Source organism: Pantherophis guttatus, chromosome 7, assembly GCF_059756535.1.
Source record: "Pantherophis guttatus breed Tessera chromosome 7, ASM5975653v1, whole genome shotgun sequence".
Classification (NCBI taxonomy): Eukaryota; Metazoa; Chordata; class Lepidosauria; order Squamata; family Colubridae; genus Pantherophis; species Pantherophis guttatus.
The window spans coordinates 61,051,523-61,065,212 of record NC_142069.1 but is presented as its reverse complement, the minus strand read 5'-3'; the positions used below and the strand labels follow the sequence as shown (position 1 = coordinate 61,065,212).

The following is a 13,690-nucleotide window of genomic DNA, read 5'->3' as shown; positions in this document are numbered from 1 at the left end:
TTCCTCTCTATTATCATCACTCTTTGGGGCAGCTACTATTATTCTCTCTTTTTGAGGCTTGTATGAGAGAGAACTCTCTGTACGCTTTCCGGATAAATATAAGGAAAGATCTTTTTTCATTTTAAGGCTTTTTAAGGATTGAATCGAATTGGATTTAGGCATTCAAGAGTCTGAAGCTCTTTTCTTTTTCTTTTTTCTTTTCCTTTTTTTTTCTTTTTTCTATTTCCTGTGGTTTTTTTACTCCCCTCCATATTGTTTCCTATTGTGGATTTTTGATTTTGGACCTCTATATTTTTGTAATTCATCATTTTTTTTCTATCTCCTTGATATTTTGTTTATACAAGATTTTTTTTTCTCTCCTCTTTTTTTTTTTTTTTCCTTTCTTTTTTCCTTTTTAATGGAATCTTAGTTGGATTAAGGTTTGGAAGAACCTGAAGAGTTGGCTTTTTTTCTTTTTTCCTTTTCCATATTTTTTTTTCGCTTTTTGCCTCTCCTTTTCCTTATTCCCTTTTTGGTTTCCTTTTTGCTTTTTGCTTTTTAATTTTTTATCTCCTCTTTTGGTCTCTACACCATTGGATTATAATAAAAAGAGTAAAAAAACAGTAACAGTGGGAGCTGCAACCACATCTTCTGCATCTCCAGCTGGAGGACAACGTCCGGCCCAGACCATGACACAAGAGAAAAAGAAAGAAGCGTCACTACAAGCAATTTGAGTGCAGTTCAGAGGATGGAACAGCAATTACTTAAGACAGATGAGAATGTCCAACGGATGGAACAACAATTAATAAAGACAGATGAAAAAGTGGTTAGCATACAACAGGCAATGTCAAAATTTGAAGGAAGACTACAAGAGCTTGAGAAGAAGGATGACCAAAAGGGGGAAAAAATGAAAGATTTTGACAATAGACTAAGAGAGGTGGAAAGCGAAAGAAGTGCAGTAGTGGAATTGGAAATGGATAGAGCAGAATTCTATCTTAGATTTCAAAATGTAGAGGAAGAGAAAGGAGAAAATCTTGCGAATGTCATGATTTCTATGCTTGCTGATGCTTTGGAGATACCTAGAGAGTAGATGGCATACGGTGTGGACGAGATTTATCGAGTTCACACTAGATATGCTATGCGCAATAAATTACCAAGAGAAGTCCATATAAGATTTACTAAGCAATCGATCAAAGCACAAATTCTTCAAGTGGCGAGAGAAAAAACATTGAAATTCAAGGAGAAGGAAGTGGTAGTCTTGAAACAAATACCAAGGAAAGTGAGAGATGCGAGAAAAGAGTATACATTTTTGACTAAGATACTAATTCAAAAGGGTGTTAATTTTAGATGGCTGATACCAGAAGGATTGATCTTAACATGGCAACTGCAAAGATACAGGCTAGATACAATTGATAAAGCAAGAGCTTTTTATGAAGATTTTTTAAAGGAAAAGGAAGTGGCAATGGAAACAGAAACACAAGCTACATTGATGTCGACAAAACCTACAGAAGAGGAAATGGTAATGATTGAATCAACAGAAGGCGCTGTTGGCGGGACTGTGGAATTCAAAGAACAACGGGAAGTAAGATCAACTAGAGCAATAAAACCTACATATAAAATATGAATATGGATACAATGAAATTAATTTCAATAAATATAAATGGACTTAATTCAGCTGTGAAAAGAAGAAAGGTTTTTCATAAATTAGAGAAGCTAAATTTTGATATAATTTGTTTGCAAGAAGTTCACATTAAAAAGCAACATGAAAAATTATTGGTACGAACCAAACTTGGGAAAAAATTTTCATCATTATCGCAACACAAAAAGAGAGGCATTGTTCTATATATTAAAAATTCAATAAAAGGGGAACAAATATATGCAGATTCAGAGGGTAGAGTTTTGATAGTGGAGATAATTGATAATAACATGAAGATACTTCTAGTTGCAATATATGCGCCAAATAACAGAGTGATTTCTATCAAAATTTACATATGAAAATAATCGAAATGGACTATGCTAATATATGAATATAAGAAGAAATTTTAAATGTTTTAATTGGTTTGTATTTTTAATTTTGGGCCAAATTTATATATATTTTAATTGTTTTTTAATATTTGTATTTTATGTTTTTTAATTCTGGCTGTACACCGCCCTGAGTCCTCAGGGAGAAGGGCGGTATATAAATTTAAAATAAATAAATAAATAAATAAATAAATATGCATGATGGGAGATTTTAATGGAATAGCAGATGAAAAATTGGACTATAAAACAACAAAAACAGGAAAGCATAATAGAAAGACACTACCAAACTCTTTCTTTAAAATGACAGAGGAAATAAATTTGAAAGATATATGGAGAATTAGAAATGGGAAGAATAGACAATACACTTTCTATTCAAACAGGCACTTATCTTGGTCCAGGTTAGATATGATATGGACAACAATGGACTTAATTCCAAAAATTGAACAGGTGGAAATAGACACTAACTTATGGGCTGACCATAATCCAGTGATAGTAACTTGGAAAGGTCAAAAAAGGAAAGCTAGATGGACTTTGAATAATACAATTCTAAAAGAAAAAGAATTTGTACAGAAAATGCAAAGAGAGATGGAGTTATTCTTTAAGGAGAATAAAAAAGAAGATACATCGATACAAAACCATTGGAATACAATGAAGGCCTACACTAGAGGTATAATAATAGATTATATAAAGAAAAGGAATGTGAAAAAAAGACAAACTTTTACAATATTAAAGAATGAATATAAGAGATTTGAAAAGGAACTCCAGAAAGATTCGCATAAGAAAGATGTAAAAATGAAAATGGATATGTTAAAACATAAAATGGACTTACTGGAGAAGGAAGAGCTAGCCCAAAAAATAAGAAGTGCTAAACAGAATTATTTTGAAAATGCAAATAAACCGGGAAAGTGGTTAGCATATAAATTGAAAAAAGAAAGGGAATAAAAAAAAATAACGCAACTGATTGCGCAACCAAGGACAAAGTAAATTTGGAAATAAAGAGATGGGGAAAATAATACAAGAATACTATAGGCAACTTTATAAAAGAGAGCAGGTTGAAGAGGGGAAAGTTAAAAAATACTTACAGAACGCAAAACTACCTGTGATCCCTAAGAACATTGAAGAAATGCTAAACGGGCATATAACAATGATGGAACTAACAGAAGCAATTAAGAAACAAAAAAAATGGAAAGACACCAGGACCAGATGGTTTGCCTGTTGAATATTATAAGACATTACAAGAATCCTTATGCCTCCCACTTTTGGACGTCATGAATGAAGTAATGACAAATAAAACAATACCCCAATCATGGATTGAGGCTTATATCACACTGATTCATAAAGAAGACACAGACTCACAGCAAGTTAAAAACTATAGGCCTATATTCCTGCTAAATTCGGATTATAAAATCTTTGCTTTAATACTGGCAGAAAGACTTAAGAGATACTTGAATAACTTTATTCATTCAGATCAAAATGGATTTCTTCCAAAAAGACAAATCAGAGACAATATAAGAATAATTCTGAATACTCTAGAATATTATGAAGCGCACCCTGAAAAACAAATGGCTTTGGTATTCTTAGACGCACAAAAAGCATTTGATAATGTGAACTGGCGATTTATGATGTTACAAATGGAAGAGATGGGCTTTGGAAGGAAATTTATTCAGGCAATTGAAGCTATATATACGAAACAGACAGCAAAGATAATGATTAATGGAGAATTGACTGATGCTATTGAAATAGAAAACGGTACTCCACAAGGATGTCCCTTATCCCCAGTGTTATTTATATTGACGTTGGAAGTGTTGAATAGAAAGGTTAGAGAAGAAAAAGAGATAAAAGGAATGAAAATTAGAAAGGAAGAATATAAATTACAAGCCTTTGCTGATGACCTGGTTTTTATTGTTGAAGAACCATTAATATCAATAAATAAATTGATAGAAAAAATAGGTGAATTTGGGGAGGTTGCTGGTTTGAAAATTAATAAAGAGAAGACAAAGATAATGACTAAAAATATGTTAAAAAAACAAAAAGAAGAACTCAGGGAGATCTCTAAGATGCAGGTCACAAATAAGGTAAAATACTTGGGGATTCAATTAACAGCAAGATGTAGTTCTCTCAAAGAAAATAATTATAATAAGCTTAAGCAACAGATAGGACAGGATTTGGTGAAATCCTGGGGAAACTTGCAGTTATCTTTGATTGGTAGAATTGCAACTATTAAGATGAATATTTTACCTAGAATCTTGTATCTTTTTCAGACAATTCCTGTAAAGCTGGGTAAGGAATTTTTTGGAGATTTAAATAAAATGGTTTTGAAATATGTTTGGCAGAGAAAGAAGGCAAGGATAAAACTCAAACTGTTACAAGATGCTAAAATGAGGGGTGGTGCTAGATTACCGGATTTTGAATTATACTATCAAGCGGTTTGTTTAATGTGGATTAAAGAATGGGTGACATTGAAAAATACTAGATTATTAAATTTGGAGGGACACGATTTGCTGATGGGATGGCATGCTTTCTTATGGTATAAAGGAACTAAAATTCAGGGGTATTTTAGAAGGCACCAGATACGTGAAGCTTTGTTTTTGACATGGGAAAAGATCAAAAAATACCATTATCTGAAGATTCCAGTCTGGGTATCTACAATTGAAGCTTTTTCTTATCCAGTGGTATTTGAAGGGGAACAAATTGTTAGATATAATGAATTATTGGATGAGAAGGGTGAACTTAAATTGAAACAAAACTTAGAAGATCAGGGAATTAAGATAGATTGGTTTTCATACATGCAAATACTTTCCAGATATCGAGAAGACTTTAAACAAGAATGTATTTATAGTGTTTCGACTGGTTTAGACAAGATATTAATGAGTTCAGATGACCGTATAATTAAAAAGCTATACAGATATTTACTTGAAGCAAAACTGGAAGAAGAATAAGTTAAAGAATCAATGATAGCATGGGGAAAAAATTTTGGTTATAGTATTGATTTAGAGAAATGGCAAAAATTGTGGTCACATAATTATAAAATGACAATGTCAACAGCATATAAAGAGAATTTGTATAAGATGTTTTACAGGTGGCATCTACCCACAACGAGAATAGCCAGGATGTTTAAGAATAAATCGGAGAAATGTTGGAAGTGTCATCAAACTGCAGGATCGTATTACCATATGTGGTGGACATGCGTGGAAGCAAGGAGATTTTGGACTAAAATACATACGTGGTTAGAAAAAATGACAAAGAGACATATTGACTTTAAACCAGAAATACTTTTATTAGGAATTTTACCAGAGACATTTAATAAAGAATTACAATACTTAATTGTGAACATTTTAACAGCAGCCAGAAATGTATTTGCCAAAAACGGGAAAGGAGAGAAGATAATTACCGATGAAGAAATTATTATGAAAATGTTAGACTGTGCTGAAATGAGTAGATTGACATTTGAAATAAGAGAACAGGAAGATAAACAATACTATTTGATATGGGAGATATTTTATCAATGGTTTGACAAAAAAGCATGGAGATGAGATAGCATATATGAAATGTTTAAATATTTATCTTCAGTTTAAGTAAAGAATAATTGCTATATGAGGAGATCTGGAGAATTGTAAGCACGGAATGATTTCAGCCGATTGAGATGCTGTCTATAATTGTTTGTAAGGATGATATTTTTATGTAGTAGTTGTGTTTTTTTTTTAATCTAAAATAAAACTTTCAAAAAAAAAACAAGTTGGAAAAGCAAGGGATTGAGATAGATTGGTTTACACGATTGCAAATATAATCAAGATACGAAAAAGATCTTAAACAGTATGGTTTTAATATGGGAAAATCAGAATTGGGTGAGATACTGATGGGAACAGATGAAAAAATGATTAAGAAATTATATAATTACTGCAAATTAGATTAGAAGATGAAGAGGTAAAAGAAATAATGATAGCGTAGGCAAAAAACTTTGGTTATACGATTGAATTAGAGAAATGGCAACAACTATGGGAAAGGAATTATAAATTAACAATGGCAACAGCATATAAAGAATATCTATATAAAATGTTTTATAGATGGCATCTGCCACCAGAAACGTGAGCAAAAATGTTTAAAGACAAATCAGCTAAATGTTGGAAATGTCATCAGTCGCCGGGATCATATTACCATATGTGGTGGTCATGGAAGGAAACAAAGAATTATTGGGTTAAAATACAAACATGATTAGAAGGAATGCTACACAAGGGTATAGAGTTAAGAGCAGAGACATTTTTATTGGGAATTTTACCAGAGAAATATGGCAAAGAAGATACGTATTGGATTATACATATAATAACAGTGGCTAGAGTAGTATTTGCACAAAACTGGAAAGCAGAAAAAAAAACTGTTAGAAGGAGAGATAATAAAGAAAATGTTAGAATGTACAGAAATGAACAGATTAACATTAAGAATAAAAGATAAAGAGGAATCAGTATATTTTAAGACATGGGGACGTTTTTATGATTGGCTAGAAAAGGAATATGAATAAAAATAAATGAGAGAAAAGACCCCAAAAAATAGAAATCCAGATGATACCTGAGTAAATGAAAAAGGGGGAAGGAGGGGGAAAATGAAAAAGGGTACTATATAAATGTATGTTAAGGATCATATATGTGTAACCAGCAAAATAGAAAAGAAATGGAAAGGAAAATGTGGGTAAATATAAGTCGGGGTTGCTCGAATACCATCTTGATAAAATATTGAATTGAAAATGGACATAACAACGGAGAGGGAAGGGAGAGAGGAGTAGAAGGACAGGTAGGAAGGAGAGAGGAGAAGGGAGGAAAAGAGAGCGAGAAGAAAGGGAAAATGAGAGGAGGAAAGGGAGGGGAAATAAGAGTAGGAGAGAGGGTTAGAAAGAGAGGAAGAGAGGAAGGGTGGGGGAAAGGAAGGGGAAGGAGAGGAGGAAAGAAGAAAGTTGAAAAGAATAGAAGGAAGGGAAGGGTAAGAGGAGAAGGAGAGGAATGGTTGTTGTGGAAGAAGGGAAATATGGAATGGTAGAAGAGCAACTCCAAATGTTTTAAAGTTTTAGGATGAAGAATGAATATGGAAACCAAAAGATAATATGTGTGATAAGAATGGTTAAAGAGATTGTACATATATGATTAAAGCTGCAATACACACATCATACCCTCTACTCTATGAAGAAGCTAGTTTGTTTTAATTCAATAAACCCAAATGTGTTTTACTCTTCAAACGATGGCAAATGGTTCCAGAAATTATTAACCCACAATTTCCAGCAACTCTGACCTGCATGATCAATGGTGCTATTGGAAATTCTAATTCAGCATCATCCAGAGGACCAGGAGTTTCTTGCTCCTGTTTAATTATTTATTCTATTCATTTTTCTAAATTTAAACCATTCAGAAAACATATTTATCTTGTTAAATGCCATCAAGTGAACAGCATACATAAATCTGAAAAGCTATTAACAAAATATTGTGTAGCATACATACTTGGGGGCTGAGTTTGAGCTGCAGAAACATGTTCATTTAAATTGTTCAATGAATCAACAGTATAAAGTTTCCCTTCTTCGTGTAAATTTTTAAACACACTTTCAGAAGAACTCTCCATGATACCTATGAGATGACAACAGACTTTATTTAAAATGAAAAAAGGATTGTTCAATTTTTTAGGAATTGTAGTCAAGCATGCTCAAGATAAGGGAAAGAAACATGTCCTAGTTATGCAGCATAGGCTATATGTAAATATGCACATTTGAATGATCATATATAAACTCTCCAAATGGCCTAGATTCCTTAAATCTTATCTTCCCCTTGTCTACATGCTCATATGCAAAATTGCGTTCAGTTACACTGCTTATTCAGCCTATACTACACAAATACTATATATGAATTTGGTTTACTGCTATTTCTTGATTCATGTATTGCTTATTTGCTGTCAATCTTAGAACTTAAGCACAGACCACTTTTAAGTTCAATTAAATATTCAATTCTTTAGGGAAAACTGTGGAAACAGGATTCTTTCAAACAGAATGACATCATAAAACCCAGAAAACTTCATTCTGCTCCAACTATTGAGGGCTATAATGAGAGGTTCCAATTATAAAAAATGGACCATGTTGATTAGAAAATTATATATACAACATTGATTGAATTCAGAACAGATGAGTTATTGTTCCTTTGGGAAAATATGTGTTGGAAAGGAATAACATTCAATAGCCACATCGTTGTTGCTATTTTGGGATAGTCCCTTTGGAAGCCATTCAGGATAAGCTCAACATCTAGGTCAGACTGCATTTGAAAACATGTTCTGCAATCCTCTGAATCTATACCACAAGTATTGAGGTTATTTGATATTTTGAAGGTGGGTGCTCTATTTTTCCCTAGACTCAAGAAGCAAAAATTAAGAAACAGGATGATACTTAAATGTAACTCAAATATATTTATCTAATATAAATATATGGTGATTGATTTTAAATATCATCTGAAATAACTAAAGCTTGCTATCCCATTATACATTTATGATTCTTGAACAATTAAAAACATAATGTTATATCCATTCTTTACTTTCAGACGACTAGAGGTAGAAAATGGAAAGTTTCTTACAGAGGACTCAGGACTAATTCTTTAAGTTACCACTATCAGATGTCTTATGAATAACTTTAATACGCAAAGGCTACCAATAAATACATCAATATATACTTCAGTTCATGAAGGAATAAATTCTTAACACATTTAAAGGCTTAGAGAACTGAATATTACTCACATCTAAACCATCCCCAATTAATCTTCTATTTTCTTTCACAATAAAATGCTAGAAAAAATGCATATATCAACAGCGTTGTTCCTTTGTCTTCTCCAAATCCAGTTGAATGTGTTAATGAGAGCCACAAGCTCAGCCCTGAAGCAGAATGTTGTTGCCATCTATATTTAGCATTCATTTTTGCAAGGTGTCAGGTTTCAAATATTTGATTGGACATGGTAAATTAAAAGCCAACATGTAGAAAACACTGTTAATTTTACCACATTTACAAATGTGCTGATGATCTTCACTTTATATTATCCTCTTCTTCATTATAATCAGGTTTCTGAAAACCAGCAGAACATTATCAGGGTGGGAACTAAATGGTTCTCTAGGGAGAAATCTTTTTAGAGAGCAGGTATGCAACACAGAAGGAGGTCTCCTAAATCCCAATAGACTGCATTATTTCATCAAATGCACTTGAAACATGCTAACTCTTTCTGAGCTTGCTAAATAGTCGGGTTGTGGGAGATAGGTTATCCCTTTAATAACCTATGCCATAAAGAGCATCCCAAAATAATTATTCCCCTTAAAATAGTTCTGTATTTTTTTATTATTATTATTATAAAATTTTATTATAAATTAGAAACAAAAAACAGAATAAAGACTATAACAAAACACAATCACATACATACGACTGAGGTTGATTCAACCCCCATATATATACAGTTTCTAAATAACATTACATATCATCATACTACAGCTTCAATTTGGTTTATCATACTGCATCTTGCATTTGTTAAACTTCTTATATCTAATATTCCCTTATTTATATTTAGCTTGCTATTTACATATCTATGCTACATGCTTTCCTAACATCTACCTCATGACATTTTTACTTCTATCCATTAGTACCATTTATCCCAGCTTTGATTGAAAATTGATTCTTGTCTGTTGCATTCATCCTGGCGGGCTCCTCATGTATGGTCCAGATTAGAGAAGACACAAGGACAGGTGTTTCTCGGGATGATGGAGCCCAGAGCTGACTCCGTCACCCTCTTTTATCATACCAGGGTATAGGGCGTATCAGAAGGCATGATTACAGCTATACATTCTCATATTACATCTGTGATACAAAGGATTTTCTCCATATCTGGACATAACTTTCACATCCTACCATATTACAGTAAATCACGTGAATTCTAGGAAAGCAATACTTAAGGTGCAAAACAAAACTTAACTCTGGCTGTGTTATCATATTTGGCTTTGTTCCCAGCATCCCATCACCTGCCAACAAAGAGGCCCCGTTCTATAAGGAGATGTCTCTGCTTATGCAGGCACAGCCTATGTTATTAACAAAGAGAGAACGAATAGGGCCCTTCAGAGAGTATCCATATGAACCCGCTTTTCATAGTCAGATTATTTCGGTGCTAAGCTCCATACACGTGTCCAACCAGTTAAACTGGTCTATACATGTACTATGGCCACCGCATTCCCACATTTCCTCTGTTTTTGTTTTTTGCAACAGGGTTCAGCTGTGTTGTTAATATGATGTTCTCTTTATGCCTGGGAAACATGCCCAAAAGGCATTCGACAACTTGAATTGGACGTTTGTGATAAATCAAATTGACCTAATGGGATTCGGTACTAACTTTAGGAAGATGATTGAGAATATCTATAAAAACCAGAGGGCAAATATACTAGTGAATGGAGACAGAACCCAATTGTTCCAGATTCAAAAAGGAGTGAGGCAGGGATGCCCCCTGTCTCCCTTATTATATATTTTGGCGCTAGAGGTGCTACTTAGAAAAATAAGAGCTAACAATGATATCAAAGGATTAAAGATTAGGAACGAATTATTCAAAACCCAAGCTTTTGCTGACGATGTAGCCCTCATAATGGAAGACCCATTAGAATCCGGTGGAAAATTAATGCAGGAAATACAGGAATATGAAGAGGTGGCGGGCCTTAAACTCAATAAGGATAAAACTAAATTATTAGTGAAAAACATGACAGACCTTCAAAAGGAAGAATTGGAAGATTTATTAGGCCTCCAGACAGTTAGGAAAATAAAATACTTGGGAATATGGATCACCGCGAGATTCTCCTCATTAAAAGATGATAACTATATCCCCCTTCTGCAGAAAACACACCAAGATCTTGAAAGATGGAAAAAGCTCAAATTGTCTCTGATTGGTAAAATTGCAGCGATTAAAATGAATATCTTACCAAAAATTTTGTTCCTATTCCAAAACTTTCCGTTATCTTTAGATAAAAAATTCTTTTTGGACTTGAACAAACATATCAGGAATTTTCTGTGGGAAGGCAAGAAATCGCGGATTTCTTTTAAGATACTCCAAGGGAAAAGGAATTTGGGAGGTTTTGGGCTCCCTGACTGGGAACTATATCAAAAGGCGGCAAAAATAATCTGGATTAAGGAGTGGATCAAGTTACAAGATAGGAGAACCCTGACCTTGGAAGGACATGACCTTCTAGAAGGATGGCACTCCTACCTTTGGGATATAAAGAACAAGAAAAAATCCTATTTTCATAAACATAAAATTAGGGAGACCCTTATTCACACGTGGGTCGAAATTAGACAGAAGATCTATACGAAAGTACCCAACTGGCTTTCCATCATGGAAGCGTTGGCGGCACCAAAGAGGAGAGATGAGTACAAATGGGGTACATACAAGGATATCCTCGATGAAGAAGGGAAACTTAAATCGTTGGATCTATTGAGAGATCAGGGCCTAAACTTGGATTGGTGGAACTATTTTCAGATCAACTCAAGATTCCAAAAAGACAGAGACAAATTTGGTATAGCAGCGAAATTTGGGAACTTTGACAAAATTATTTGGGGAACAGATAAGAAAATGTTATCAAAAATCTATAACTTTCTATTAGATGAAGATAGGGCAGAGTCCATAGCAAGAAATCAACTGAACATCTGGGAAAAAAATCTAGGACATAGACTAAATTTTAATGATTGGGAGATAGCTTGGAACAGAAACTACAAAATAACTAAATCGACAACGTTTAGGGAAAATCATTACAAATTGTTACACAGGTGGTATCTAGCCCCAGCGAGGCTAGCCAAGATGTTTCCAAATCTCTCTCCCACATGTTGGAAATGTGGAAAAACGGTCGGCACCTTCTACCACCTATGGTGGACCTGCCCTGAGACTAAAAAGTTCTGGTCCAAAATCCGACACTGGCTCTGTGAAATAACGGGACAGGAGGTAGACCTAGCCCCAGAGCTTTTCCTCCTAGGCATAACCGAAGAAGGCTTTAACAACAATAAAACCCAACTGATAATCCAGATTATAACTGCGGCTAGATTAGCTTTCGCAAAATGCTGGAAAAACAAACTTATGCCCTCAGAAGAAACTCTAATAAATAAGATCCTAGAGTGCGCAGAAATGGCGAAACTGACAAGTGAGTCAAAAAACGAGGACAACTCAAAATATTATGACGTATGGGGTATTTGGTATCACTGGTTGAACAATAAGACGAAAACATGACCTTAGAATTTGACTTGGCACATGTATTATAGTTGTATTGTATAAAATAATGTATAGTTAAGGATGAAGTCTTTTTTTTAACTTTTGTTTCACTATATTGTATAAACACTGCACCTCCAAAAGGAGAGATAGATTGTATATTTTCTTTTTTGTTTTGGAAAACTCAATAAAGTATTTAAAAAAAAAACCATGTCTATCATCATAGCAAACAAAGCAGGAATATATTGAATACTACAACATACAGAAATAAGCAAAGCAATAATCATGAGTACAGTAGACAATATGTTCTTCAGCCATCTGGTTTCTGCAAATGTTTTTAGCTCACCCATCCTTTTATTACGGTGAACAAAGTTAGTGGAAAAGTGGCCAGGAGATGTCAAGCGAGGTAGGCCATCAAGTTTCTGAGTTGTATTCCAGTTATACATTTCCACAAATCGCTCACATAAATTGTAAATCCATCCGGTTTCAGGCACCCAAGAAAACCACATGTCAGGAGTTTGTAACCTCTGAGTTATCTTGGAAGCCCTATCTTGCAAGTCCCGAGCACCTTCTCTGACTACACCTGATTTGTTCCTCCAGTTCCAGAAGGGCTTTGGTTTCACTTTTCAGGACGTCCTTCCTATTGGAGGGAATAAAACCTTTGCACATTTGCAGAAGGGAGGGGAGACATTGGATACAGCAACAAAGCAAAACAAGCAGTACAATTATAGATACAATAATTGGCATAATTGATTTCAACCAAGAACCATCCGGGAGCCATGACCAAAGAGCAGCCCAGATGTCAATGGCGCCAGATCCATTGGATGATAAGGGATTGTTTTTTGATCTAGTTTTCCATATGTTCTATGGTGTGAGTGATGTTATACTGATAATCAGATACATAGGTACAACAATGTGAGTGTATGAGGGCACAATCGCCTCCTTTAACTACCAGCACAATATCTAAGGCATATCGGTTTTGTAAGACTACCTCCCTGATTTCAACCAGTTCTTTGTTCATCAGCTTCAGCACCTTGATAGTCTCGTTGAACATATGTACTGTCCAGTTATTTAATAAATGAAGTTCCCGATAGTTCATTGCCACCCGAGATTGGGCAAGATGCCTCTGGATATCTGAGTTTTTAATGAGCCACCCAGTGTCAGTGGTGGGTGTGGTTTGAGAAATAGGAGTAGTGGAGTTTGTCCGATTAGCAGCTATTTGAATGTCTTTTATTACTGTCCCATCATGATTGAATATAGAGATTGCTGACATGAAGGATCATGAGATGTAGGGGCAATAGATGCAAGATCGTGACTTAATTCCAGAATCCGTGATATATAGTCTCCTTTATGCAATTGTTACAGAGGCCCATTGTCCTTATCCACTCCCCCCTCAGCTGGAAATGTCAATATGGGAACCTTAGGTGGTGGAGTAGACTTAGGTAGAAAGTAAG

At 34.4% G+C, this 13,690-nt stretch overlaps 1 protein-coding gene across 1 annotated transcript in view; it reads right to left on the bottom strand.

Annotated features, from left to right (window-relative positions):
* LSMEM1 (leucine rich single-pass membrane protein 1) overlaps positions 1 to 8,867 on the bottom strand; it is a 51,904-nt gene extending 43,037 nt beyond the window's left edge. Inside the window, exons 1-2 of the mRNA XM_087873282.1 lie at positions 8,758 to 8,867; positions 7,485 to 7,607 (exon numbers count right to left, since the gene is read on the bottom strand). Coding sequence (XP_087729408.1) covers positions 7,485 to 7,602 — 118 coding nt within the window. The 5' untranslated portion in view covers positions 7,603 to 7,607; positions 8,758 to 8,867. The remainder of the gene's footprint in view (positions 1 to 7,484; positions 7,608 to 8,757) is intronic.
* Between the last annotated feature and the right edge of the window lie 4,823 nt (positions 8,868 to 13,690).